We start from the raw sequence: 27,823 nt of genomic DNA on the forward strand, positions 1-27,823 counted from the left end.
ATAATCTGAACTTTGCTTTATATTTTGAAATTTCTTTCTAATGCTCACAAAATTGTAGAAGATTTTAAAATATAAAACATCTTCACAGAACACAAAAATCAACTAATACAAGTTGCTTTTTGCTCCAGCCTTCAATTTTGTTCTTAGCTGTACATGTGTTCTTTTTAAACTTTAAAACGCTAAAAACAAACAAAGGTTGTTTTTTTTTTTAAATCTAGCTTCTATGGGGGAATTTTAAAACATCTGAATCACTGCACAATCGTAGTGGTTATTAGATGTTTTCTAATAATTGAGAAAAGTGATAAAGAGAATCTCTGAAAGATTAAAGCACTTAGAGAGTGGGCGAAATGTCATTGTGCTAATAAACAGTTCCTCGTGTAACATGGTACACATGGGAATACAGGCTTTACACCAAATGATCCACTAATATTCACACACAGATGACAGTTGTGTAACATTTTCTCTGCTGCTTTGTCACTCAGTCACTGTATATACTGAGAAAACACTTGGTTCATCTTTTATTCCTCCTGCGGTTTTGAATAATTCAATTCATCTATTAAGTGGGTATACAACTCTGATGACGGGTGGTAATGTATACTTTTGTGTTGTCTTATGTATCACCGTGTATTCGGATAGAAAACAGCACATGGGTGGATTTATCAAGGGAGGAAATTCAATGCTGCTTCATTTTTTTTCCTCTAGCAATGAGCCTTGAAACGTTTTCTAATATCATATTGGACAGCAGCGACATCATATGCTGCACTTCACCGTAGTGTCCATTTACAGAGCATAAGTGTCTATGTTAAAGGCCGTGGATGATGTTTCTCGGCTACAAGAACATTGTCATTTGGCAGCTTTATAAAAGGAAAGTGAGTCTACCATGGTTTATGATACAAAGTGAAATCACACTGAAGTCTTTTGACTCTGTAAAACTTGCGGGCGACAATAATACCAGAGCCTGAACTATATCTAATGAATATCATATAGTATGAAAAAAGTGCTGCCAGACATCTTTGGTAGCATGCATTAGACTATACAGTATGAGTATATAGCAGTAATTACAAATGTGTGGCCAGGATTTGAAGTTATTAATGGGGATGCACTGATCCAACTTTTTCTCTCCAAATGTCAATATGTCAACTATAAGAGCGATACTGAGTTCTGATCCCATAGCAGTGCTACCTCCTATATACCAACCTGTGTAGAACTCATTGGAAACATTTTATGTAACCTAACAGGAGATCAGGGAGGAATATGGCACTAAAAATTACTTGGGGGGGGGGGGGTAAAAACAAAAGAGAGAAGAAATTCTTCATCTTCACCTCACAGAATTACAGCCTGCTGGTTTATCATCAAACGTATTCTTACTGTAAAATGATTGCGAATAATAAAGTGGTCCCAACTGCTAAGTTGACATGACATTTTTATACAAGTTTTTCCCGACTCTGTGGAATTGAAGATTTTGTTTTCACTCCACCAGCAAAGCCTGAACTTTGATCTGCTTTCATTTGAGGGGAAAATGATGAGGCCTCTTTTTTTTTTTTTTTTTTTTTTTTTTTTTTTATAAGCAGCAAGCAGATAAATTTAAGAGGCTGTGTGCTGCTGCTGCCTCAAAACTTGTTAGTGTGTGAAATGTCACTTCACTATCATCTGTGTGAGAGAGGTGATTTCTGCTTGGGGACTCGCAGATCTTTGTTTTGACTTCAGATATTATCATGACTTCATGATTCACCTCAAAGAGGTTTTCTTTATCGCTTAGTGTCTGAGTCACAGTGAGAACTGAGAGGTTGACAATCTGCAGAATAATCCCCAAAACACTGTGTTTTGGCTGTGTCTCCCTGCTGTCTCTGAGGTGTGTATTTGCACTGGCAGAGGTTGTGGAAATCATCTGCTTTTACCACAGAGTGATTTTGGCATATTTCATACTTTCATCTCATGTCAGCCCTTAACTTGGAGCCTGCAGTCCTGTATGAGACATTCAGAATAGAGACACACATGACATGAACAAAACCAGTATTTTTTTATTTATTATTTATGTCAAAACAACAGCCTTCAGTCAAAACTGTGTTTGTTTTTAAGCTGGTTGAGGAGGGATTTTATAAAAAATATAGGGATATATGGGGATTATAATGATGCCATACAAATATTTTTTAAAAAAAACAAAGTAAAATAAGTTCAGTTTCAATTCAGTGTCATCCATATGGAAATATACTGAATTTCTGTTTACTTCAGAGTAAATATGATCCCTGAGACCATAGAGGCTCCTTTTTTCTCTAGTTGATAAACAGATAAGGAGCTTCCTGGTAAAACCCTAAACCAGGGACTCCCACACAGGATGGCTGTCTGAGTCCTGACTGTGCAGAGAACTTAAGCCAGTGTCTGAGTCGTCGTCGTTCACACTGTGAGCTTTTGACAGACCCCTGGCCTGCTCCACCCACTCGCTTTTCCTCTCCAAAGTGCTCATCATCCCCGTCTTATCATCTGTGCCGTGGCTACAGCTCTCCTCGCTGGCTGCCCCTTCCTCTATGTCCAAAGTGTTCACTTTCTCCAGCAAATCCCTCATCTCCTTCTCCCTCGCCCTGCAAATCTCCTGGGTCAGCTCTAAATCGCTCCTAATAGCTTCTAAATCCGTGTTGAGGCGCAGGCCGATGTATAAACTCGCATCTAGCTGCGTTTTGATCCTCTCTTCTTCCAAAAACAGCTCGTTTTCTGACGCTGCGTCTACCTCTGCGCTGGGGACAGACTGTGCGCCCACGCTGGGTTCTGTGTCTTTGCTGTGCAGCTCCTCTTTCCTCCGCTGCATCCAGCGGTGGTTCAGCTCCTCCTGGATCTGCACCGTTAAGATCTCTGTGAGAGCTTCCTGCTCCCACAGCTCCTCTTGTAGTCTAACCACCTCCTCACACCGCCGGACACACTCCTCAAACTTGGCGAGCGTCACAGTTGAGCACAGTGTGTCTTCCTCCCGGCTGGAGGCTATAGCAGCATCCACCAGATACGCGTCCTGGACGTAGTTGATCCCGAGCCTTTTGATTCTGTCAAAATGCACCTTTGCCTCGTACCTCTCGATCTCTGCGTCCAGCTCTGTAATCCTCTGAACCTGCTGTCGGGCTGTGTGATCCTGAGAAACCACAAGATGAACCAAGGTCTCCATCTTCTCCGCGGAGGACGCGTCTCTGTGCGCCGCCCGCGCCCTCTTTTTATTGATCTTCTCCAACTTTCTGAAAGCTTTCCTCACGATCCGACGCTGTTTGTCTGGCGGGATGCCCCCCACGGGAGACAGCGCGGTGGCCTTGGCGACGCAGGAGCTCTGTTTGCTGGGCACCACCCGCGCCTCTGCGCTCCGGGCTCCGTGGGTCGCCAGAGACGCCTCGTTCTTCACCAGCACGAACTTCACGCTCCTCTGCTCTTCTCCCCACGCCACCCACAGCCGCAAAATCTTTGTTTTGTTCGGCAGGACCCGCTCGAAGCCTCTCCACTTCTCCACGATGCAGTAGGAGTGCGCCGCGGAGAGCCCACGCTGAGAGCTCCGGTCCTCCAGAAGCACCGTGACAACATCAGCGCAGGTCGTGCGCTTCGACAAGCCGCGGACGAGCTTTTCTTCTCGGCAGACCCACACCGATATCTTACCCTCCTCCGACTCCATCGCGGACTCCTCTTAAACTGTAGTTCTTCGAAAACAGATGAAGAGAAAAGTCATTCTTCAAACGGATGAGTGGCGAAAAGCGCAGTGTGCATGCGCGCTGCGTCCCGGACACATGTGAGAAGTTGCGGACGGAGCTGGAGGTTCGCAGCTCCATGTGTCCTCTTGTGCACTTTCCTGATGCCAAGTCAGGGAAACACTGCTGTGGTCACATGACCGCCACTGGCAAGTGTCAGTGGAGAGGAATTCATATTGTGATGTGGGGCTCTGTGTTGAGATGAGCCGCGATGATTTCAGTTGGAAATGCGCAGGATTAAAAACCAGTTTGCCAACAATTTGTCCGGCATCTCGGAGATGTATTGTGTTACGGTAGCAATGTCTGTTCTTTAATGTAACCTCAGGGTTCATGTTGTCTCATGAACATTTTCCTGACTCAAACTAGTGTTTAGACCATGAAATCATTTATAAGATCAAAAATTATGGTTCGGTTTTTCATTAAAACTTTTGCTGAGCTGACAAGGAACTGCTACTTATCACTGCTCCCAATGGTCCTTGTTGATAATTGAGACTGAAATAACTATTGCATCGTGTTTAAAGCTGCATTGTGCATTATATAGTCTATTTATTGATTGACCATATAGAGACAGAAAGACAGCAACACCTGGAGTATCCAAGCCTGGACAAACCTGCAGCTGTAGTTTGTTCTTGCAGCTCCCGGGGAAAATATCTACAATACAAAACTCTATAGGTTTTATTTTCTCTGATCCTGCTCTTGTGCACTGGCCAGGTCGTGCAGTCAGCTTTGGTGAGCCAGCACAGTGTAGTGATTCTCTATATTTCTTTTTTTTTTTTTTTTTCACTTTGTCCAGGCAAACATGACCACTTGACTGTTTGTGCAGTCAATGTTTGTATCAGTAAAATTAGGTTCTTTTGGATCTAAATGTTGTCACACCCGGTTAACCCTGTTGTCTCTCACCCTCTGAGTTAGTAGGAAATATTGTACTTGATCTTTGATTTGTCATTTTATGTGCAGCGAGAGATGATTACCAGCCAGGGAATGAATTCAACCTGTCAAACTAATTTGGCTAAAAAGTCTACAGGGGCTCAATTAGTGATCTTTTCATCAAATGCAGCACCAAGCTGTTTCTTCTGAATATCAACAGTGACACATAAGTGAAATAAAGATAAATCTGAGCTAACTGTCGCTGTACAATGTAAACCTGGAGGGTTAAAAACATTGTACAGTCACAGTAGTTGAAGGAGAAGAATGAAGCTGTCAGTGTTTTCTTTACCCACTTAAAACCACAGCGCCTTGAGAGACAATCCCTGAAACTATGAAACACCAAAAGTGCACAATCCCATAAACTGGTCATTTCAGTAAAATAAAATGTCTGTGTACTATGATGAATATCTAAAATTTTAAGTGAGTCAGACTCATGACTGCTGAGCTGTGGCAAATTAAATTTATCATTTATATTAAAATTACATCAAATTTTGGAGCACTTAGAGTTGATGTGAACACATGAAAAAATGGCCTAGAAATACAAAATAACAATTTGCTATACCACTCATCACCCATCTGTGAAAGTGTAATGTGCTATAAATGTCCACATGGTGGCACAATGTGCAACAAAGACTAATAAACTGTTAGACTGTAAATTGAAATTGAAAGACAAACATGGCTGGAAATGTGATCCGTTTAGAAGAGAGAACAAATCTTTAGGCTGCAAATGGACAAAAACCTTTGAGCTGCCTTCTTGTGGATTAATTGCACTAGCTATTGTGTTTGAGTGCCCTTCTAACCAAAAATTATTTGGTCCACATTCACCTCTGTAATCCAGAGGTGAAGCTTAGTTATTATTTGAGGAATGGAAATCTGTTTAATTTCTTCTCATTTTCTCTTGGATTAAAATCAATTGCAGGGATTGTTGCCACTGCTGTTTCTCTGTAAGGGCAGATAAATATTGCACAGTTTTTCAAAATAATCACCAGTAAGGACTTTATTCTCAGTCATTTCAAAATATAAACAATTTTTGTTCTCAATAGAATATTTTAATTGCAGCACCAGAGGTTTGTTCTGAAATGTTATGTGGCTACACTTAAAACACACACGCCATTTTTACAGTGCCTAATGTATTTGCTATTAATTGGACGATATGTCTCTTTGGTGATGGTTTCTGTTACTTCAGTGGTCAACATCAAAATATGGTGCTGAAACAGGGAAGTGGACAGTTCTACATAAAGCAAGTCACAGGCTCCATCTACTGTTGACCTGAGGGTTTTGCAGTTAAACAGTCCAGACCTCACAGAATCAGCCATGGTGTGTCTGAAAATATCGCAGTGATTATTGCCTCAGCACAATAATAATGTGAAATGTTTTACAAAAGTGACAACAAAGAAGAGGCAATATTTTTCAGATTTATTTACCTTCAATATTGCATACATACAAAGTATCTAGAAAGCTACAAAATAACTACTATTATCAAGAAGGCATCATAATGTTACGGAGCAAAGACACGACCATATGCAGAACACAGAAACATAGCAGAGCTTCCTTTCTCTCCTTTGCTCCGACACTTTACTGTCATGGATATGGAAAGATATCACACACCTGTACCAAGAAAAGCTAAGATAATTTTGTACAAAGCACCTTTTTACAGAAAAAAAAAGTCTGCACACAAAACCCAAATGTGTGTATGACAATTACATGTGAGCTATGTGAAGAATCATTTTAAAGCCACCATCTGAAAATGGTCATAAAACAAAAAGGTACCAGTACCTACTCTTCGACAGAATTACAAATAACAAGAGCTAAACTGCTGATATGTTTGTAGCATGATTCCTTGACTTTTGTGTGTTTGTGTGTGTCCATTTTCTCTTCAAATGGTCCACCAGACATTCATGCCATTGAAGGCATCAAGCCCTGCTGTTTTTTGAAGTGTTGAAACGACATGTTAAAATGTACCAGCAGTGCAGCAGTAACATCATTACCATCTTATTGGGCTTGCAATATACAGACAATGTCATCACGAAACCAAATACAACCGTATACAAGTACAATAAGAAAACAGGAACATCTCACTAAGTAATCAATAAACGTGAACAGATACACAGGGTAAACATAAGAAAAAGCCTTTTAAAACCCCACAGTGTCCACAGGACTGTGGCAAAAATACTGAATGATTGAACTTTATCTGCATCCACCAGAGACATTGTCTGCAATTATTTAGAGCTTCTTTCGATTAAAATACTTAAGATGATTGTAACTTTTTTTAAAGGAACAGTAAATGTCTGAGTATCTGTGGTCCTTGCGCTGAAAAGTATATTAACCTCGGCGGCCTCGTCCACACTGGCAGTTGGGAAAATTCAATTCTGAAACAGCATCTCAAAAAGGTTTTGGGAACAATTTCAAATTTAGCTACATTAACACTTTTTAAGAAATTGTTCTATAGACTTACTCTTAAATAAACTTCCGCTTTTCATTGTGAGAGATAAATGATAAATGCTTGTGTTGGCCCCTGCCTCGTCGACATCACAGCTGTGTCTGCATCGTAGAAGGTAACATTGAGAGAGTCTGATGTTTTCTGTGGTTTTCACATCATGCGAGCATGTGGTCGCGGGAAAGAGGAAACCGTAATGTTTCCAAAAACCTTGTTTTTTTAAAAAAAAAAAAAAAAGAGACACTTGAACCTGCAAGTGTGCACAAAGCAGACAGCTGCAGTGTTTTTGGAGTTGACATCCTGCATGCAGTCAGCGGCTGTATGTTATCAGCAGGTTTTTCAGTCTTTGACCTCAAGCAAAGAAATAGGTTTTCTTCAAATACATCATTTGTGAAATCAATTTACATTGTAATAAAAATGATTATACCATTTATTTATTCTACCAGTAACCAGCTTTCCCCTGCTGTCATTATAATCCTTTGAAAAGGCAATGTGGTGATTGGTTTCATTTATGTCTCATTTTTGGTCTAGCAACATTAAATTTTTAGTTTGTGTTTGATCTTTTTGAAGCTGGAAAATTTAAACCAAAGGCACTTCCTTGCTACCATGCAGGACATGACAAAAGATTGACTGTATCTCTGTATTTTTGGTCTTAAACAACAGGAAAGGCAGTCGGTCTGTATTTGTAGTACACTCTCAGAAAAAGGCTGATATTTTAGGAACATATCATCACAGAAAAATATAACCTGTATTATGACCATTTTTGAGCTTAAATTTGCAAATGTAATACAAGTATACTGCCTCTGAAAAACCAACAACAAAAACTGTATTTTTAGGACTGTACCAATTATAAGAAACAATTTCTCAGATGTGGAGACATTTTTGCCTGTCTCATCCACGGAACTGATTTTAGACTTAAAACAAAGCAAAGGGTAATATTAGGATATATACTAAGGCACTGTACACTTACACTTTGGCAGATTGTATTGTGAATTTCTTACACAATGCAAACATATGAAGAGTATTCCCATGTAGAGATCACAGTTTTAGTGGCATCTTTTGGAGTTCACACACAGCTAGAACATGTTTAAGGCTTGGGATTGGTGTAGGCCACAGAAACATGTGAACATAGTGTGAACATGAAGGCAGCAACTCTCTGGCTTGGAGTTATTACACCATGATCCCAGAAGGGAAAGATATTCTGAGTCTTTCAAGGGGCAAAGCCACAGCATACTGAAAAAAGCCTGCTGAGATTTATAGTGTTATGATTATTTAACCTGTTCTAAAACCACAGCTCTAACAGAAAAAAAAGCATTACTAAGGCAAGTCCAGGAAGGGGAACAAAGTGCTTTTGGACAAGATGAGAGTACGGTTAGAGTAATTTTAGCAGTACTTTCACCTGTCTAAAACCTAAAAATTCTCTTATCAGTTGTCACAGAGGAAAGACTCGTTTGCAGCACAGAAATGCTTAGCAGGTGGTAAGACTTCTCTAAATATATGGAGCAGATGCAGGTAAAACATTTGTAGTATTTTCACAGTGCATTCATTCTGCTCTTAGTGTCTAAGACTTGGAGTGCTTTAACGGGGATAAATATACTTCTGAAAGCTGATTTTTTAATATAACAGTAAATTTGCAATATTCACAACCACTTGCTTTCAGCTACTTTATATGTAGTGTTGTGTTAGTATTGTTTCTTTGGAAAATCTATTGACTGTGGGTGCATGTCTGTATATCTACAGTATGTATGCTCATAAATTATGAACTACAGACATACAGAAACACACTCAAACATATTACAAAGACCACATCAGACTGCTGGTAGAAAAGGCCAGCATCTGTTTTTTTTTTTTTTCTTAGTCTACGTAACAAAGCAGAATAAGACGACACATGTATTTCTATTTACCAAATTAATCTAGTAAATTCTTTAAGAACAGCCACATTTATACCCAACAGAGACCAACTCAACATATTTTAAACGTGAATTCCTGTATTTAAACATAAAACAACTGTACCGCAATTCACAGCTGCAGTCAAATAACAAACACTTATATCAAAACAAATTTAAAACAACTGACTTCACCCGATACCATGACCAAAAAGCATTGTAGGTGTGACTTTCAGGTAGAGGCACTGCCACTTGTTTTGAGGTTGGTAAGTCTATGAAAAGAAGGGGGTTGAGGGGAAGCACGGAGCCTCTCATTCCTTTACCAGTCTGTAGATATGATGCTGGGCACCATGCTCACTGTTTGAAACCTCAAACACACACGCCATACATAGCAGCGTCTCCTGGGTGTCTCTATTCGTCACCACCTGCAAAAGAAAAGACAGTCACTTTCTAGTACAGAGGCAGTGTAATTAGTGTGGACTGAAATGAGACAGAAAAGGGACTTAGCTTGTTTTAAAAACTGTGAACATAGGTAGTGAACCAAAACACCAGGGATGTTTTTGTTAAAGACTGACATATGCATTCTTCTTGTCAGAGTTATGAAGTTGTGCATATGTATGGGTCTGTTTTTATACATTTCATAATAATGACATAAAATAGTAGATTGATAGTGCAAGGCAACTGTGAAGTAAATTTTTGTCATTTTATATTAAAAGTCATTTAACAGAAAGCATCAACAGTTGGATTAAAGTATAGACTTTAAAAAGGTTTTCTGTTTTTTAGATGCTCTTAGGACTTGTTAATCTACGATCATTTCTTAAAGCTAAACGGTGGATTTTGGGAAACGGGGCTCTGGTTGCCTCGTTTAGTGAACACCCCCACATATGGATCTATGCCTGTCTTTCTATTTACTTTTTGCTTTGTCAGTAGCGGTAAATGACATTTTAAGACCCCATGTGATGGCCAATAACAGGGGTTTCTTCTGCCCCCTCCTATCCTCCCTTTTCCCCTGCAGATAATGAGGCTCCTCACATGGCGTTTCATCCCCTGTGGAATGAGAGGAATGTAAGACCAGCAAGAGGAACTCATCTCAAGGCTCAGCCAAACCACCCCCCCCTCCCATTTTTTTTTATAAAGCCAGCTGGAGTCACCAACACACCCTGACAGCAAAGAGAAGAAGAAGAATGAGGATCCTAGAGAGGGACTTCACCCACTCAGGTCAGTGAGGTGATTACCAATAAGATAGTGAAGTTCTCCAGCACACTGTTCATCATATATTTCTCTGGTAGATGTTTTAGCTTATGGATGAAGTTGATCATGTATTCACACATGGGAGACCGGCTTATTCGGTAGACGAAGCGTCCATTCTCAAAACGTGCATATTCAGTCTGAGGGACAAGAGAAAAAAAAGTTTGAGATAAAAAGCAATATACAACAGAAACGTAAAACAAAACACATGTACTGCAATTTCTCATTGTTGCCATTGTTCTGAATCACAGGATGGAAAGATTTGAGTCCGTACCTCCACTTTCTCAACCACCTGTTTGCCAAAAGAGCAGACCTTTGTCGAACATGTAATGGTCATGTTCTCTGAGCTCTCATACTGACTAGTGACTCCATAGAAAGATCCAGTATCATCTTGAATGTTGCAGTTCAAGTCAGCCTGGCGAGCAGAGAAAAAAAGAAAGCATTAAGTGTCAATGAACATTTTGTGTTTAGAGTCCACTTTAGAGGAATAAACAATACATAAAAAAAACTGGCAAACATCAGAGTTTAGAGTTTTTCTCTGAAAACAGCTGCCTGCTGTGGCTGAAAACAATGCTCAGAGAGCAGCAAGATTCATTCATATGAGCAACACCTTGGCCACACACATCATTGATTTGTTATTTGATACACTGTTATTATAGAAATATTGGTTATAGCAGCTTAAACTGTAACTTCCAGTGGCATTATCGGGTCTCAGAGCAAAGGCATTGCATCTTGTTAGTATAAGTTAAGTGGAGAAACATGTACATACAGCATATACAGTAGTGTTGAACTTGGACACAGCTCAATTTCTGATCACAGAGCTGTTGAGATTATACATGTACATGGCATATCAAATTAGCATATCTCAGGCCTCATCTGAATAAGCATGTTAATGTGTCCATATTGGAAACAAGATTCTAAAGAGGTTTAAATGAAGTTACATTAAAAGACTGATTTATAAGGCTGAACGGGTCTGCTCCCGGAGGGCAGCCTTTCTATGCCCTGAACATCCTGTTCATTATGGATACAAAAAGAGGAGACATCCTCCTACAACATTCTCCTCCTTCATTAAGCAAAGCAGTTATACATTCATTATTGTGCAGATTCTGTCTTTCATTTGAAATTTAGATTGGTCGGTCACTTCAAAAGGAATTTGAGGGGACTTGGTCCAAGTGCATATGGTCCCTACTTTGTTGGCTGCCGCTAGTTAGCATTTTGCATCAAGGAGGAAATACATGCAATGTTTAAACAGCCATTAGGAGTGCAACTGGGTCACTCCATTGTTTGGAGATATTACATTGAATTAGTGAGCGCTTTGATCAAAAGCTCTCCTGCTATGCAAGTCCAAATATAGCACAGTGCATTCTGCAAACATTAAGAGAGCAGTCTTCTCTGTGTAGTTTGATTACACCCAATCACTAAAGATGAACCTGAACAGACTGTTACTGAACAGGATTCTGCCATCAAACATTTCACTACGTGCAAAACGTTACCCGTCATCTTACGACCAGTGTGTGTCTGTAAAACGTCATCAAGCTGCAACACTGCCATTTTATATGATACTTATTAATCTAATCAATGTGGCTGAAGAATAACACTCACCCAGAATTTTATGAGGAAGAATGAATTTTGGGGACCTTTTCCGTACAGCTCCTTCAGTCCTCCTTTCTTTTCTGGAAATTTATCATAAATCTGACGAATGTCCACTGACTCCAGCAGGGCGTCACTGTAGGAATGATTTGTCTGCCCAATATGTACAAATAGGTGCTTGTTGTACTGAAAAAGTAAATAAACAGTATTAGAAACATATTTTATTTATGGTGTTTAAAAAGAATAATCTCTTTCAGGTTTCATTATTGTGATTTAGAAAAGTAAAAGTCTATCTTCTCTGAATTTAAATTTAAAATCACATAAAATGACATAAAAGTAATCTATAACAGTATTACATATCAATATCAAAGGTATCAAAGGCTTATTGAAGTAAAATAAACCAATTCTGACAAATAACCAGCATAATAAGCAAGTGGTAGCCAGAATGAGATTGGTAACAAACCATTGTGATGAGAAATAAGCCTACGCATCATTGCTTTTTATTTGGCTGTCTGCAAGGTTTTAGGCATCTTTTCTATTTTAATGATGTACAAATTAGGCAATGTCTTAATGCTCTACTAAAGCCAAAAACAAACTGATCCCTTTATTTGTATTAAACCAAACCAGGAACGTGCGACTGCTTCACCCAAATTCTATAAGCTTAACGTGTGACATTAATTTAAGCACCAAAGTTGTGACATCACAAATTCTGATAAAGACAGATCTATATTAAGCATTAAATGAGGTAAAACCGTACAGTAAAACGATTCATTTTCTCAAAAGCCAATAGTAGATTAATATAATTCAGTCTACACTCAAATGAAAAGCATTATTTCTGCATCAAAGGCAACTACGATCAACCTAAATTTACAATATGGAATGAAATAATACAGAGATTTGCTTTATTCCTTCAAACTTTTCAACTGAAAATATTTGGATTTGATGCATGGCCAAAAGCAGAAAGAGGAGCATAAAATCTGAGAACAACATTTGATTTTCAGTGGTTTGTTGCCCTCATCGTGACCATATGAAACCCTTTCATGTGGCACTGCTCTTCAGTCTGAAAGCTCACGGAACAGCCGCTCTAGCATGTAGCCTTTTAGGCAATGCTGCATGTAAGATTAATGGCTGTTGTCACGTGATATCAATACCAAAAGAGAGGGCACAAGAAAATGAAGACAAACATTAAAAGAATTGCTAAAGCAAATGATATCATAGGCTGTGATTTGGACCATGCAGTAATGGCAATTTTCCCAAAATTTGAACGACACACCAAATGTGCCATCATTGAGACCACTTGAGAAAGTTTACTGAAACATTAATAACAGTTTAAGGTCAACAAATCTACCAAACTTTGGTCAGTCAGATCTATCCATACTCTTAACCGCAGCATACATGCCCCTCAGGAGAAACCCACCACAACAACTGTTAAGAAATGGCCTGAAGGAGATACCTCACAGCTGCAGGATTGCTTTGAAAGGACTAATTGGAACATTTTTGAGAATCAGCACTAGGAGGAGTACACATCCCATGCAGAACTGTGTTGACAATGTCACTATCAACAAACACATCTGGGTGTATCCAAACCAGAAGCCCTGGATGACAAAGGACATCTAAACTCTCCTCAAGGCCTGTAACACCGACTTCAAGTCTGGTGCCAGAGCCCTATATGGTGCTTCTAGAGCCAACCTGAAGAGAGGCATTAGGGAGGCTAATGTGGCCTACAAGAGGAAGATTGAGAAGAACCAATTAATTATACATCAACAGGGACTGTGTGGAAAGGGTACCCATTTTCAGGTTCCTGGGTATGCACATTGCCCAAGATCTCTCTTGGACCACCAACACCACAACAGTAGTCAATAAGGTACAGCAGCGATTCTTCTTCCTCAGGAAAAAAAAAAAAAATCAGCAGAAGAACCTGCTAGTGTCCTACCACCACTGTTCCATCAAGAGTGTGCTGATGTGCTACATCTCTGTATGGTATGCCAGCTGCTCAGGCACGGACAGAAGAGCCCTTCAGAGGGTCATCAATACTTCCCAGAGGATCATTGTCTGTTCACTGCCCTCTTTAGAGGACTTATTCAGCTCTTGCTGCCTCAGTAGATCAGCCAACATACTGAAAGACCTATCCCACCTTTGACACACTGGCGTCTACCCAGAGCCATAAGAGAACTGAACACTGCCAAACACTCCCACTGGGACACAGATCAGTGCAGGTTTATATGTGTATATTACTACTTGCACAAGTATATACATTTTATACTTTATTTATATATTTGCACTTTAAATTCTTCCATTTTTGAATGCGTTTGAATGTGTTTGTTATGAGTAAATGCACTGTCTAGATTGCTACTCAATTTTATTGTACTCTGTACAATGACAATAAAAGAATTGAAAAAATGTGACCTGCTCATTTGTTAACTCACACTCAACAACCACAGTGAGTCTGAGTTGTCCTGCTGAGCTGGAGTGTGCAGTTTAAATATAGTTTTGGCATGCCTTTTAGAGAACTGATTAATATACAGTCATTCATTATTTCTGCAGGTTTTCCTGCCGTGCGTCCCTACAGGCCAGACTTCTCTCTTCTCAGCTTGTTTTGGCTTCCTCTCAGTGAACTGTGTGCCTGGGAAAATGTTCCAGTGTATTCATAGAGGAAAGGACTGGATGATAAGAGGTGGGAATTAACACCATGAGATAGTGATATTTCATGCTTTAGTATAATGCCCCACTCACTGAATCTGGGTCCCTCTGCTGCTCTAGGAAGGCGGAGAACTCCACCAGTCGGAGTTTAGATGTACCAATGGAGCGGCCCTGCCATGCTGGTGCTGTCGGTGCTGGAGCTGCTGTGGGCTCGTAACCTGAAGTAAAACCAGAATAAAACATTTTTTAAAAATCATCCTCTCTGTGAGTTGTTCCACAGCATGAAATTGTTCCTTTATGTAACTTTATGTGATATTACATGTAGTTTGAGAGTTTTTTTGAGGACATGTGTTGGGAATCAGGTTTGTTTAAGTTGTCCTGATGTTAGTGGCAATAGTACTCATCTACTCTTAACTTGTGGGTAACTTTGTTTGTGGGATTCATTGATAATTTCTCATTTCCAGATTGTTCCTTGTTTGTGGGAAGTTACAGGCAAGAAATAATAAATAAATACAACTTAAACTGGGACAAAATTCCCATTTTTTTCACAAAAACCTTTAAATGGGAAAGAAAAAATCAGGTGTATGTGCATTTTTTCATGCTGTTTAGTACCTGCTTTCTTTCTTTTTTTTTCAACCAGTTTTAATGAGCAAGTTTTAAGAGATGGAAAGAAAAAATCTTGAAAGAGACTTGTTGCAGGGTTTTCTGCAGTTTCAGTTATTTCACCCTTCTGATAAATGATGTTTGAGCAACATTAGGTGCTTAAAATCTTACAATTAAAAATAAACCTTGGCTGCTAAAGGATTAGAAATTTTCAAAAAACTAAATTAGTTGCTGAAACCAATTTGATTTCAGCCTCAAACTATCCTTTACTTAATACATTTACTTCATCCCTCCTGGAGCTTCACAGTAGATAAGGTGCTCTGGGGGAAAGGAAAAGAGGTTCAAAGTAACAAAACCACTATCACTATGCAGACCTCTGTCTATCAGCATATTTATTTACAGCATGAAGCTAGGATGCTCTGAAATGTTTAAAACCAAGCAGGGAGAAGATGAAGTGGAGAGGGAGTGAGTTTGACAAACCGTTTAACAGTTAGCGAATTTATCGTGCTGTGCAGCTATCATACAAAGAAGTTGATAGAAGTGACAAGTTGCATTTCTAAAGTGTCGGATTTGGAAAACATTTGTTGAAGTGTGGTGTTCAGTTTTTAATCAAGTAACTTCTTACTTGAAATGGCTGTTGTGACTGCTGGCTGGGTGGGATAGGCTTGCTGGGTGAAAGGCTTAATGCTGGAGCAGAGAAAGGCAGACCCATTAGGAAAAACAACATTTTAAACGTATTGCTCTAAGAGAGTTTAGATTTAAGTTTTCTTTTCTGACACCAAAGTCTGATACTTACTCTTGTGAGGATCCTGGCTGACCAGCCGATATCATACCCTGCCATAACTAGAGAATTAGATGTATAAATAGACAACAAAGAACAACAAAGAACAAACAACATCCAATTGTGAGCAGCTGTGAGCAACGAGATCAAAATAGCTTTTAGCTCCATGTTCAGTAGATGCAGTTATCTCAACTACCACTCCTTTTGATCATGTGCTTATCTGATAGGAGCAGATAAGCTGTGGTGTGTAATGTGATTTGGCCCGGGTGTCAGTGTGTTTGGCCCCATGGCTGCCCTGGGTGAAGCTGGACTGGATGGATCAAAAGTGGTGCCGATGAGGCTCTTACCCCTGCTCCAGGGAAGGCTGGGCGTGGGATGCCTGGCAGGCCGAGCTTGTTGTGAATAGCCGTGGCAGAGACGATCTGAGCCGACGACATGGAGGCCATGCTCTGGAGGGCTTTGTCCTTCACGGCTTGGTCCTTAAACAGCAGTCACAAAAGGCTTAGCACTTACACAGAAAGGGGAGGTTGAGTATGTTGCAGAGGTAGCAACAACCAGGCTCTAAACAACAGACTGAAAGCACCACTGACCTCTCTCACAACAGTAAACAGCAAGCAGGTTAAAAGAAGATGCATCAGCATTGCTATTTAAGTGTAGGCTTTTTTTTTTTTTAAAGGAATGTGCCAAACAATTACCATTGAATTCTACTACACAATGGTTAGCAGTGGTATGCACTTAAATGAGTTTGCTTGTTGTCTATTCTACCACTAAGATACTTTTAAAAAACTAATTCAGCAATACCTCTATCAAGACTGCATTTGTCTGCATGTCAAAACACATCTAAACATCGCAAAGAATTTCTCTGAAATGAAGGACACAAATCAGGCTTGTTTGAGGCTCTTTCAAGGCTCTAGTTAGTTCCTTTCCTTTAATCTTTGGACAAGAGATTTTTGAATTATCAGTATATATCTACACTGGCTTAAAAGAAATAAATAAATAAATAATAATAATAATAATGATAATATAGTAATAATAAGAATAGCTATTGACAGAGAACCACAAGGGCCTGCACAAGCACACTACATATTATGTGTTGTTTTTGACATAGCCCTTTGTTAAAGTGCATTAAAAAAGTTATTGTAAGTTATACTGACCCTGCAAAATTCAGGAGTGCACACACACACCATACACACTAGCAAACCCATGCAGACTCACTGGTGACAGAAACTAAAGGTAAGCATGCTGGCAACAGATGCTGGTGGAGCAGAGTCAAGCTACAGTACAATAAGTGTGTAGCAATATGATGACATACAAAGACACCAATAAACTGGGAAAACACTGGGCAGCCGCTATTGTGTTACTATGGCAGGTGCACAAATGTAAAACTAGCAGCCGAAGGACGAGGCAGGCCCTAATTAAAGCACAAACAGCATCACAAACAGAAAATGAATACTTACCATGCTTGTGACCTAAATGCAAACAAACAGGGTTTTATCATCAATTTGGAAATTTGAGTACAGCGCCAATCATCAGTAAAAAAAACAAACAAACAAAAAAAAACCATTCTACTTCAATTTGACAGTATCCAGCTTTCTTCACACAGTACAACAAACACAGATGTATAATGAATACTTCATAACAAAGGATTATAAAATGTGTATTTACAAATTATTCTTGGTCTCTATGGCAAATGTCTTGCCCTCTATAATTTTTACAATCTGATCAGCAGTCTTCACTCGAGACAAAACAACAGAACAGAAACATAATGACTGTAATTTCACTAAAACGCCATAGACAAGACCAGAAACAGCAGGTTTCCATTGATGCCCCCTAAAATGAAGGGCACACTTGTACTTCTCTTTGCCACTGAACTCTAATTTGCTTTAAATGAGAAAAGACAGGGATTCATACAAAAGCTGTCTGTTTTTCTTCAGACTGCCGCCTGTGCCCCTGAAAGACCAGGCATTCATGTGGCTAGCTGCCTGTCTGACTCTGTCTGTCTCTCAACACACACACACACACACACACACACACACACACACACACACACACACACACACACACACACACACACACACACACACACACACACACACACACACACAGATTAATGAGGGGTCATTAATTCGTGTTGAATATGGGAGTGGAGCAAAGTGTGAAAGTCAAAACGTATAGTAGGCTCTTCGAGTAAAGAAGAAAATGGCACATAGGTGGAGTGTCCTTTGATATACAAGCATTACTTCAAAAAAAATACTATTCTATTACAGGTCAAGATTATTCAAGATTACTTCTTTCACAATGCCTCTCCCATTTTAATATGTCATTCTGAAAAGCTTTCTTCAGTGATTTTAACAGATTTCACTATTGCTGAAACAACTGACAGCAGCTCTGAAATGACGACATCTGGACTGGGAGAAGGAAAGCGACTGACAGCCATGGCATTGTGAGAGCCTGGAGTTATCAACAGGTAGACGGGAGAACAAGAAAGCAGAGAGGGCATTTCAGAAACAGCCAGCTTCACGGCCATTCTCCACTCTGCGCACAACTGAGCCTCTGACAGCAGGGAGAAGTTGGGTTACATTGTCAAAGAAGGTAGAGGTGTAATCGCCTCTTCATTTTTTTTTTTTAAACACAGACCCCCTTTGCCAAGCCACATTTTTTTATGAACTCTGCTTAGTAAGAGATGTAAGCAGAACGATTTTCTCTGACCTTCAGCTCTCAGCCACTCACCAACAGCCAATGCCAGCATGCTTCCCAACATTTGCACATTAACTGTTGTTTTACCAAATGTTTACAAATATGGAGAGTAAAAATTTGAGCCTGACCAATAAATAAACCGAGCCGATAAATTTGCCATTGTAAGCTTATTATGACCTGCCCTGGTGTATATACATCAGGCAATAAGTAACAAGAAACTGCAGGAGAGACATGCAAAAAGTATTCTGGATATTAGGCCACTTGATGATATTATTTCTCCCCCACCAGTGAGCGCTGATAAGCTTTTTTTCTAGCCATGCTAGCATCGATCTGTCAACCACTTTGGTCCAGACTGAGATGTCTTAATAAATCTTAAATGGATTACCCTGAAATTTGGTACAAACACTTGTGGTCTCAAGAGGATGAATCCTACTGACTCAAGTGATCGCCTGACTTTTGTAGAGAAATGTCTCAACAACTATTGCGTAGATTGCCATGACGTTTGGTATACACATTCATGTCCACCTAAGGATAAATTGTAATTATTTGGTGATTCCCTTACTTTTCATTCATTGCCACCATCGGCTTAGAACTTTAAACAGCATTCGCTCAAATCACTGCTGTGTTTAAGTGCAGCCTCACAGAGTTGCTAGCATGGCTAAACTCTAGTTTAACTGTATAATGTCTCACCTGAGTACATACTGTATATTGGTCACAATTTGTGAAAAAAAACAAAAACAAGGAATGCTTACCAACATATTTTACATGTTATGTGTTAGTAAATGTTGGCCAATATTCAGTATAGTTATTATTTTTAAACTCTCACTATCGGTCAGGCTCTTGTGCAATCGAAAACTAAACATATAAACTACCGGTATCGTTTGCTTTGGAGTGTTTGCCATTAATCCATTTTCTTATTTTTTATTAATGTCTTCACTATACTTTAGTAAGTCAAGGATATGTTAAGCAGCCGCTCTCAAAGCAAAGGCCCGTAAGGAAAAGTGAATATAGATGAAGCCAAGTGGACAGGACAGTGACAGCATTTCTGAGTATGGGTGAGAGATGGTGTGAGAAGGTGTAGGGTGATTAGAAAATCTGAACAGACTACAGTCAGCAGTTAGGGAGAATCAGAGCACCAGGCATTCACTCTGTCACCACAGGAAACAGGAAGTTAAGACGCACAGCAACCAACAAGCCCAAAAGCAGAAAAGCGCATACCTTTAGCTTGGAATGAAACTCACGAGATTTCCTTCTGGCAAGAACCTGAATGTGACTAGACACCTGCGGGGTAGGGGAGGGGAGGAAAACAAAGGAAGAGCCTGTAACCATGGCAATGAAAAGCCCCCTACAACTGGGCAAAGCCAGACGTACCTTAATGGCAGCTTGGATTTCTCGAACTTTCTTTCTTGCTAAGACCTGTATGTGACTAGACACCTCCATTAAAAAAGAGAAAAGGGAAAATAAAAAAACAAGAAAAACCCTAAAAAAAGTACAAAGTAGATTACACATTTCTCTGTCAAATAAAACACTTGATGGAGATAAGGTGCATAACAGAAGCATGTCCAAACCACACAACACAAGCTAACAGCCAATAAAGCATTATGCTGTGTGTTGTCATCACTTAAGTGAACTGATTAAGGAGGATGCAGGCCCCTTTAGCACACATTAAGAGCACACAGATGTGATCTGTTGTGTGCTGAATGAGAATTGGCTAGTCTAGTATTCTTACGGGAGCTGGGCAAGACATTTCACCAGCCAAGTTTCCCTCTGACGTTCACACAGTTGAAAAATATTTGATATTCTCACATGTAACATTCAGCAGTGCAAGTAGCAGTTTGAAAGGAAAGTCATGTACGTTGATGACAGGTTTGCAGGGTGGATTTACAGTCTCCTCTGACACTGTTCATACAAATCACACCTAAAATGAGGTGAGGAATGGTGATTTAACAGAAAGGGCACTTGATCTCTCAACCTGGATACATTTGCTTGCTGGTCAGGTTGAAACATAAAATTAGCTGGAAAAAGTTGTTGATTAATTGATCAACAGAAAATTAATCAGCAACTATTTTAATAATCAACAATTTCCATAACTTTTAAAGCAAAATGTTGAACATTCTCCTCCAATGTGATGATTTTCTTTGTTTTATATTATTTTATATTATTTTTGGACTGCTCGTTTGAAAAAAAAACAGGACATTCAAAGACTTGGGCTCTGGGAAATTGTACTTGCTATTTTTCCCTGTTTTCTGGTATTTTATAGACAAAACAATCAAGAAAATAATCTGCAAATTAACTGATAATTAAAATGAGAGCTGTCACTATCGATCATTTTCATTTTAGATTAAACTGACAATTATGTTTTCGATTGATCGTTTTGACTGGAAAATGTCAGAAAATACTAAAAAATGTCAACCATAATTTCCTAAAGCCCAAGACAGACAGACATACAGTTTGTTTTGTCCAACCAACAAAACAAAATCCAAAGGTTTTCAGTTCACTATCTCAGAAAACCAGTAAAGGATTTGAGAGGCTGAAGCTGGTGAATTTTGACAGATTTGCTTAAAAATGATTTAAATGATTGTTCCATTGTCAAAATAGCTGGAAATGAATTTAACTTTGATCGATTTAACATTTCAGCTCTGATGAAAATACATTTTTGTTGCAGCCTTGATATAAATAACAGCAACTGCAAGCACATCAGACATTTAAACTAACAGCAGAAACAGATGTGGGATTCTTGGTGTAGCTGTAGGTAAACAACTCTCTCCCTAATTCTGGTTCTATGTTGAGGAGAAGAGTCAGTGAGAGAGAAACCACACAGCCTTTCTGGCCCAGACTGATCAATTCACACACAATGATCGAATGTCACTGTAGACACCGGCTTGTTTATCATTGTCATTCAAGTCAGTGGCCATACAGGGAATTTCCTGTTTAGAGGGAAGATCAGTCTGTGGGTTTCATACTGCTACTGAAGCACCATCAGAGCTGCTCTTTATCAGGTCATTTAAATACAAGAATCAACAGCACTATAACTCCTATAATTATATACATATAAGAGAAAGACTAAGAGCCCTGAATTCTATTTTATTTACATATTTATATGACATTTACCTGACATAGTACAACAGAGATTCTTTTAATTCATCACAGTTTGAGTCATAAATCTGAGCTCAACTCTGTGGTAGGAGTTGTGTGTCTGCAATGCACACAGTGTGTTGCAGAAAGCAGGATGCACTCTCCAACACTGACTACAGCAAATACTCTTTGATCAGAGATGGCACCAATCTATTAAGCCTTCGACCTTCCTATTAATAAAGGCCTCTCCGGCCGATTGCACAAGCCTCCACGATGTAGTGATGTAGAATACTTGCACTGCTAAGCCACAGTGGCTACTCTTTTCCAATGATTACAATGGCCTTACATTTGTTGTATGTAGAAAACGAAAGGCTGTATTTTAAGTAAAAGGTTGACATGCTGTATATCAAAGCTTTTAAAAGGGGGAAATTGAAGAAATCAATTATACCTATACAAACCTACTACAACTACAGTTCTTATATGTTCTTACATGTACTTATAAGTAAGAGTAAGATGGACAATTTTGGAAATGTCATGATAAATATAGCAGTGACAGCCTCAGAAGTCCCTCCAACAGCGCTGTGTTATTTTCTGTCTAGCTTTGTTTCTGTCCTGCAGAAACAAAGCACATTCAGATTTGACAGCCCTCTGACACTCATAGAGATGTCTCCTCTCTTGTCTTACCTGCTTACGAGTCCTCGTCTTCCCAGTCCGAAGCTTGATGTATCTAGCTATCAGCTCATTTCGACCTGTGTGAAGAAAGAAAATGGGGAAAAATGTGTTTAATATAAGGAAAATGCCCAAATATCTCCAACAACAACAAAAAAAAAACATTTAGAGATGAACTCAGAATATCATGGAAGAAGCAAAAATTTAGAAAATATACATAGAAACCACATCATGGGATCAGGTTTACAGGTGTGTGGGCACCAGTTACTAGATTTGTAAAGATGTCTATGCTACTTCAGTCTGAACATTCAGTCAAGTAAGTTGTTGCTTCTGTTTCTAATTTTTTAACAATTAGTTTCTTAGTGGGGTGGATTAGAGATTTTCATATTTTAATAGCTAATCCATTTTTCACCATGTAAAATTTTATTGAATGAAGATAAAATGTAGAGCTCCAGAAAAAAATTATGTGCTACACTTATAATAATAAAGTAATAATATAGTTAGAAATTGTGTGGCGATTTTTTTTAAACCACAAGTCAATAAATACCTTTCAACTTCTGAGCAAGCTAATTGTGAATAAGGAAAATTTAAAACTAGAAAGTCGTCATGGATTCATACACAAAGCTATCAAGTATAAGGTCTGCAACCTTGCAAAACAGAAGGTATGTACATCTCCTAAACAAACCAGATCCAATTTTCCTGTGAAAACACCATGTGACATTAGCATGAAAAAAACTGGCAGCAGCAGCACAGCCTTTCAAATTAATCTAATTCAATCTCATTCTCTTCAAAGCCTGACGCTTTGAAAGGAAACAGACCTAGCTGTTCATACTATTACAGAAAATAATGGCAACTGAATATATTGGGTTTAAAACAGTGCAGCTCTGACTAAATTATAATTAAAGCATAGCTTTGTAGAGATCTCCAATTAACAACGGCTCCAAACATTCTTCTGCCCTCAGCTCTGCCCTTATTGCTGTAGCAATGCACATGACCCCTGCTTAGCCCTTTCATATGGTAATAACATGCCGCCAACCAAAACTATTACACAAATTATAGGTAAGGAGGCACTCTAATTATGTGTCCAGCTGTAGCCGACCAATGCCATGGATCTGCTCTGCTCCTCAATGAAATGCACCAAACCCTCAATATAATGAAATATTTTTCTACATTCACTTCATTATCAATTAAAGGTCTTACTTTTATTATGACACAATGGGACCACAACGTATCACACATGTGCTAATAAGCTGTATCTCAGGTAATCAGAAGGAAAGGCATTTTCTATTAATGGTAGCAGATCAGGGATCACAGAATGTGATAGAGCACAAGTAAAGCTAAGAGGCATAAAAGAGAAGACCATAACAGGCACTTTGGATTCATCCGTAGACAAGAGAACAGTGCTAGATGCTTTTCTATCCGTCTGTTGTTTGTATAATGGAAACAAAGTAGCTAGCATGAAGCCACATCTGTTAAGGCACCAGCGCTCTTATGTGCTGCTCAAGTGTGCTGGGTATAGCAGCTTCTATTGCAACCCTCAAAACCCACCATGTCCATCTAGTAGGGCTGCAAGTAATGATTAATCTACTGATTAATGTAAGTAACAATTATATTATAATTTTAATTATTACATTTCAGTGTTCATGATGACTTCAAATGTTTTGTTTTGTCCAGCCAGCAGTCTAAAACCCAAAAATTGAGCTTACTATCATAGAAGACAAACAAAGCTGGATACAGAGAATTTTTTCTGCTTTTGCCTTTATGGATAACCCCAAAGACTAACTGATGATCAATGATTTCGCAATTTTCTCTGTTGTTTGTGCTGACTATTACTGTAAAAGGCTAAATCTTAGTTTTCATCAAAGCTCTATAAGTTTAAATAAAAATACAGTGTATACACTTGTCAGCAATGTGAGAGCTTTAATACCTGTAGCACCTGGCTGCATGCCACACCTACACATTTTGTTGTTCCACTGAGTGGAGCGGAGAAGGGAAGGGTGGGGTTTGACATCAGGTTGGAGTCTGTTGAGGGTTGCCCCCGGAGCTCTTTTCACACTGAACATTTAGGCGAGGCCAGACGGAGTGAACCCAGTAATCCGACCTCACAGGACAAATAAACAACATCTGGGGATTTACAATCCCAACCAGCCTATCCAGTGTGCATGCAGTGTAAACTTTACCAGATGAAGCAGGGGCCTGCACTATTTTCAATAATTCACACACTGTGGAAACATAACATGACAATACAGGCATTCATGCAAACTCTTGATTCGTAGATCAAAGCACACAAATGGCCAGCTGAAAGCTTGCTTACTGTTGAATAATTCATTCTTTTCACCAGGCTGGAAAAAAAGCTCAGTGGGTCCTGGCTGGCCTGCATTCTTTTTTTTCTTGCCTGTGTTTGCACTGCAAAACAATTGCTGAAAAAAATGTCACTGTAGATGTTCAGGACTAAAAATGCTTTAGACACAACACTGCTTTTCCCACCTGAAATATATAAGGTGCTGCGTTTTTCCATAAACTAATATATAAATGACCTTCCACAAATAATATATCGCAGACAATTTTGTACAATCATTTACGGAACTAACTTTGATTTGTCCACACAATTTGAGTTTTTAATTCAATTTTAATTCAGACATTATTCTGTAAATGCATCATCAAACTATAACTGTTTTTAGTAAAGAAAACCATATCAACAGTTCCCATTTTATGCTCAGTTTCTCTGCATTTATGCTAGGTTCAATGTTTTGCAATGCCTCTTATGTTCATTCCATTTACAGTGAGCTCACATGCATTAAGAAAGGCTTTATTTGTCAAGCTATCAAATCCCCTGACAGTAAGGATTCCTCCTTGATTCTACAGCACCATTAGCACATGTGAAAAGTTCTTTGTGGAAATAGTCGATAAAGTCCTGCAGTTGTAGCAAGGCCAGGAGACAGCTGAGAAAATTAACTCTTTATGGGATGTCCCTGTCACTCAAAGCAGCAGGAAAAGGATTAAATGTTTATAGTGTGACCCCAGAGCAGATCTGTGCTGTTCAGCAGCTGGAGGAGCCCTCCACCTGGCCAGGGTGAACTCTCCTCTGAATCTCAATGAGTCTGGAGGATCTGCGACATATGAATGGCACTCCAGCAGCAGACCCACAAAGAGACGGTGGCTCAGCTTTCTCTAGACAGTCCCCAAGCAGCTGATTCCTCATTCAGTCAGAAATCCAATTTGGCCCTCAGCATCCTTTCTCCAAGGAACCTGGGACAGGCTCCCACTGTTGTGAATAACAATAGAGTGTATTGTCACAGTCCACTGTGGACCAACCTCTGAGATACCACACCCAAAAATAAGTTCCCATAACCTCCCATAGGACCCTCAGTGTCTAAATCAACATTTGATGTCCTAAACAACCATAATAAGACATAGACATTTGCATTTATTATTATTTTGAATGTATTTTGCACTGTTTCTTCAATTCTGCCTTTTCAATTTGGAAAAGCCATAAGTAAATATTCAAAGTCTACTTGCAGAAGTGGTAAAATTGACATTTGACTTCTTTACCAGTTAGACTGAAGACTAATTTCCTGATTAACTGATTAATCACTTGCTCTCTTAACTATCAGAAAATAGATTCAAGAAAACTTTATTATAAGTAATAGGAATTTTCCTTTGACAAGGCTCCACAGTGAAGGTTTAAGACATATTTAAAAACACAAACATACATACCGTTAAAAACTACAACTGACTACAACTGAGTTAATTATAACTCAGTACCTTTGGGTTCACACGTGTGAAACTGGAACCAAAGGACTCATCAGTCAAAAACCCAAAGATTTACAACAATGCTAAGACAAGGAAAAGCTGCAAATTCACACATTTGAGGAGCTGGGACCATCAAATGTTTTTGCTTTAAAATGGCTTAAAAGATTAATGAATTTGTCAAAATAGCTGTTGACTAATTTCCTGTCAGTTCTTTAGAGATTTATGGAGTTTGTTCACAATGAACATAACTACCCAAAACTCAAAAATGAGATTCATGCGCTTGACTTCTTTTCTGCTTCACTATGCACTCTAAACCAAAACCAGAAAAAACAGTGCAATCATCCTCTGCAGATAAAGGTGTGATCCAGTGTAGTTAGTTGTAAAATGTATTCATGCCCTCAAATTTTGGAACAAGTGCATTAGTCAGTTCAAGAGCTGTTAGAGCCACTATAGGGCTTCTTGCTACATCATTATTTTTTTTTTACCGCAATTCTCTACATCACCCTGTTCATGTTAGGAGCCTCATAGTAAAACATAAATGTACAAGAGAATGAGATTTTTCAATAAAGGAAAAGTGAAGTGAGTCGTTAACTATAAACCTAACATATTTTAGGTTTACATTGCATTCTGGTATCTTAAAGCTTCTACCATTGAAGAAGCTAGTATATTCCAACATTACTACACTGGATTACACTGTGTTTGATTGTTGAACATCAGTGTATGTGGTGAGTGTAGATAGAAGCCTTTGTTCTTCAGTTGTGAGGGACTGACACCCAAACCTGACCTTTATGGCTGATGATTTAGATGGCTGAGAAATGCTCTGTTATCAAACTGTAGTGTAGCTGCACTGGACTTGTTTACATGCACTGAATATCAGCCTCTTATTATTAGCAATCTGGTTCTACATGATTCTTTTGCCAAAGCTGTAAGAATTTTGGTTATTTCACATGAGTGAATTCTGTATTTGTTTTTTGTCTGAGCTTTTCTCACTGGCTTAAAGTGGCATATCTAAACAGGCCTCATTTGAAAAATGTGATGTTAGATCATTTCTGTCCACCAATTATTATTTAGCAACATTTGAATGTTAAACACTAAAATAATAAACAACAATAAAACAGTCAGAAATACAAAGAATTAGGGCTACAATCAACAATTTTTTTTTTATTTGATTAATCATTTGGTCTATATATTATTAAATATATATTTGAATGTCTTGTTTTATCTAGCCAAAAGTCCAACACCCAGAGATATTTAATTCATCATTATAAAAGATGCATTTCATAAACAACTACTACATGACTACTACATCTACATGAAAAACTTAAATAATGAATATTTAGCTTTTTTTTTAGCTTGAAAATGAAGAAAACATTAATCAATTATCAAAGTAGTGACAAATTAAGTTTCTGTCAATAGACTAATAGTTTCAACTCTACAAAGGATATTTGGAAAGCTTTTTCAAAAGCGATTGTGATTAATATACCAGTAATTTGATTTAAGTAACATATATTTTAGCACCATCTCTCTGCATCTTAAAAGTGCCAAAATTTAATTTTGAAAGGATTTTAAAGATCATCTTACAGCTACCTGATACAGAATAAGAAAAAAATATCTAGCTTTAATCTGGTGGCATTAAAACAGGTTTTCCAAAATCATTGTAGTATAAAATAGAAGAGAATTAGCAGACAAATCCATACTGCATATAAATTTTACATGGATTGTTTGTACAGGTAATACCGAGTAACGCAGTGCTGAATCTCCACTGGCATGCAAACACAAAGGCTTGTCATTGAATACCAAA

At 38.7% G+C, this 27,823-nt stretch overlaps 2 protein-coding genes and 1 long non-coding RNA gene across 11 annotated transcripts in view; 1 reads left to right on the forward strand and 2 right to left on the reverse strand.

Moving 5' to 3' along the window:
• The window catches only part of LOC139627606 (uncharacterized), a 34,074-nt gene extending 19,595 nt beyond the window's left edge, over nucleotides 1–14,479 (forward strand). Inside the window, exons 4-5 of the long non-coding RNA XR_011692594.1 lie at nucleotides 9,982–10,184; nucleotides 14,349–14,479. This is a non-coding gene — a long non-coding RNA (uncharacterized lncRNA). The remainder of the gene's footprint in view (nucleotides 1–9,981; nucleotides 10,185–14,348) is intronic.
• On the reverse strand, nucleotides 2,024–3,788 carry rassf10b (Ras association domain family member 10b). The gene has a single exon (XM_071489122.1). The coding sequence runs from the start codon at nucleotides 3,641–3,643 to the stop codon at nucleotides 2,312–2,314; it is 1,332 nt and encodes a 443-aa protein (XP_071345223.1). The 5' UTR covers nucleotides 3,644–3,788; the 3' UTR covers nucleotides 2,024–2,311.
• Nucleotides 6,045–27,823, reverse strand: part of tead1b (TEA domain family member 1b) — a 47,803-nt gene continuing 26,024 nt past the window's right edge. The window contains exons 4-15 of one of the 9 annotated variants that reach the window (XM_071488507.1): nucleotides 22,285–22,349; nucleotides 19,897–19,959; nucleotides 19,744–19,806; nucleotides 17,286–17,297; nucleotides 16,176–16,307; nucleotides 15,844–15,890; nucleotides 15,673–15,734; nucleotides 14,538–14,662; nucleotides 11,817–11,990; nucleotides 10,489–10,629; nucleotides 10,202–10,354; nucleotides 6,045–9,391 (exon numbers count right to left, since the gene is read on the reverse strand). In XM_071488507.1, coding sequence (XP_071344608.1) covers nucleotides 9,278–9,391; nucleotides 10,202–10,354; nucleotides 10,489–10,629; nucleotides 11,817–11,990; nucleotides 14,538–14,662; nucleotides 15,673–15,734; nucleotides 15,844–15,890; nucleotides 16,176–16,307; nucleotides 17,286–17,297; nucleotides 19,744–19,806; nucleotides 19,897–19,959; nucleotides 22,285–22,349 — 1,151 coding nt within the window. In that variant the 3' untranslated portion in view covers nucleotides 6,045–9,277. Of the gene's footprint in view, nucleotides 9,392–10,201; nucleotides 10,355–10,488; nucleotides 10,630–11,816; nucleotides 11,991–14,537; nucleotides 14,663–15,672; nucleotides 15,735–15,843; nucleotides 15,891–16,175; nucleotides 16,308–17,285; nucleotides 17,298–19,743; nucleotides 19,960–22,284; nucleotides 22,350–27,823 lie in introns of all 9 variants that reach the window. The other 8 variants (XM_071488504.1, XM_071488508.1, XM_071488509.1 and 5 more) reach the window with 8 other exon arrangements.

This window comes from Trachinotus anak, unplaced genomic scaffold, assembly GCF_046630095.1.
Source record: "Trachinotus anak isolate AG129_WGS33_773 ecotype Australia unplaced genomic scaffold, CSIRO_AGI_Tana_v1 ptg000011l, whole genome shotgun sequence".
In the NCBI taxonomy this organism is placed as follows: domain Eukaryota; kingdom Metazoa; phylum Chordata; class Actinopteri; order Carangiformes; family Carangidae; genus Trachinotus; species Trachinotus anak.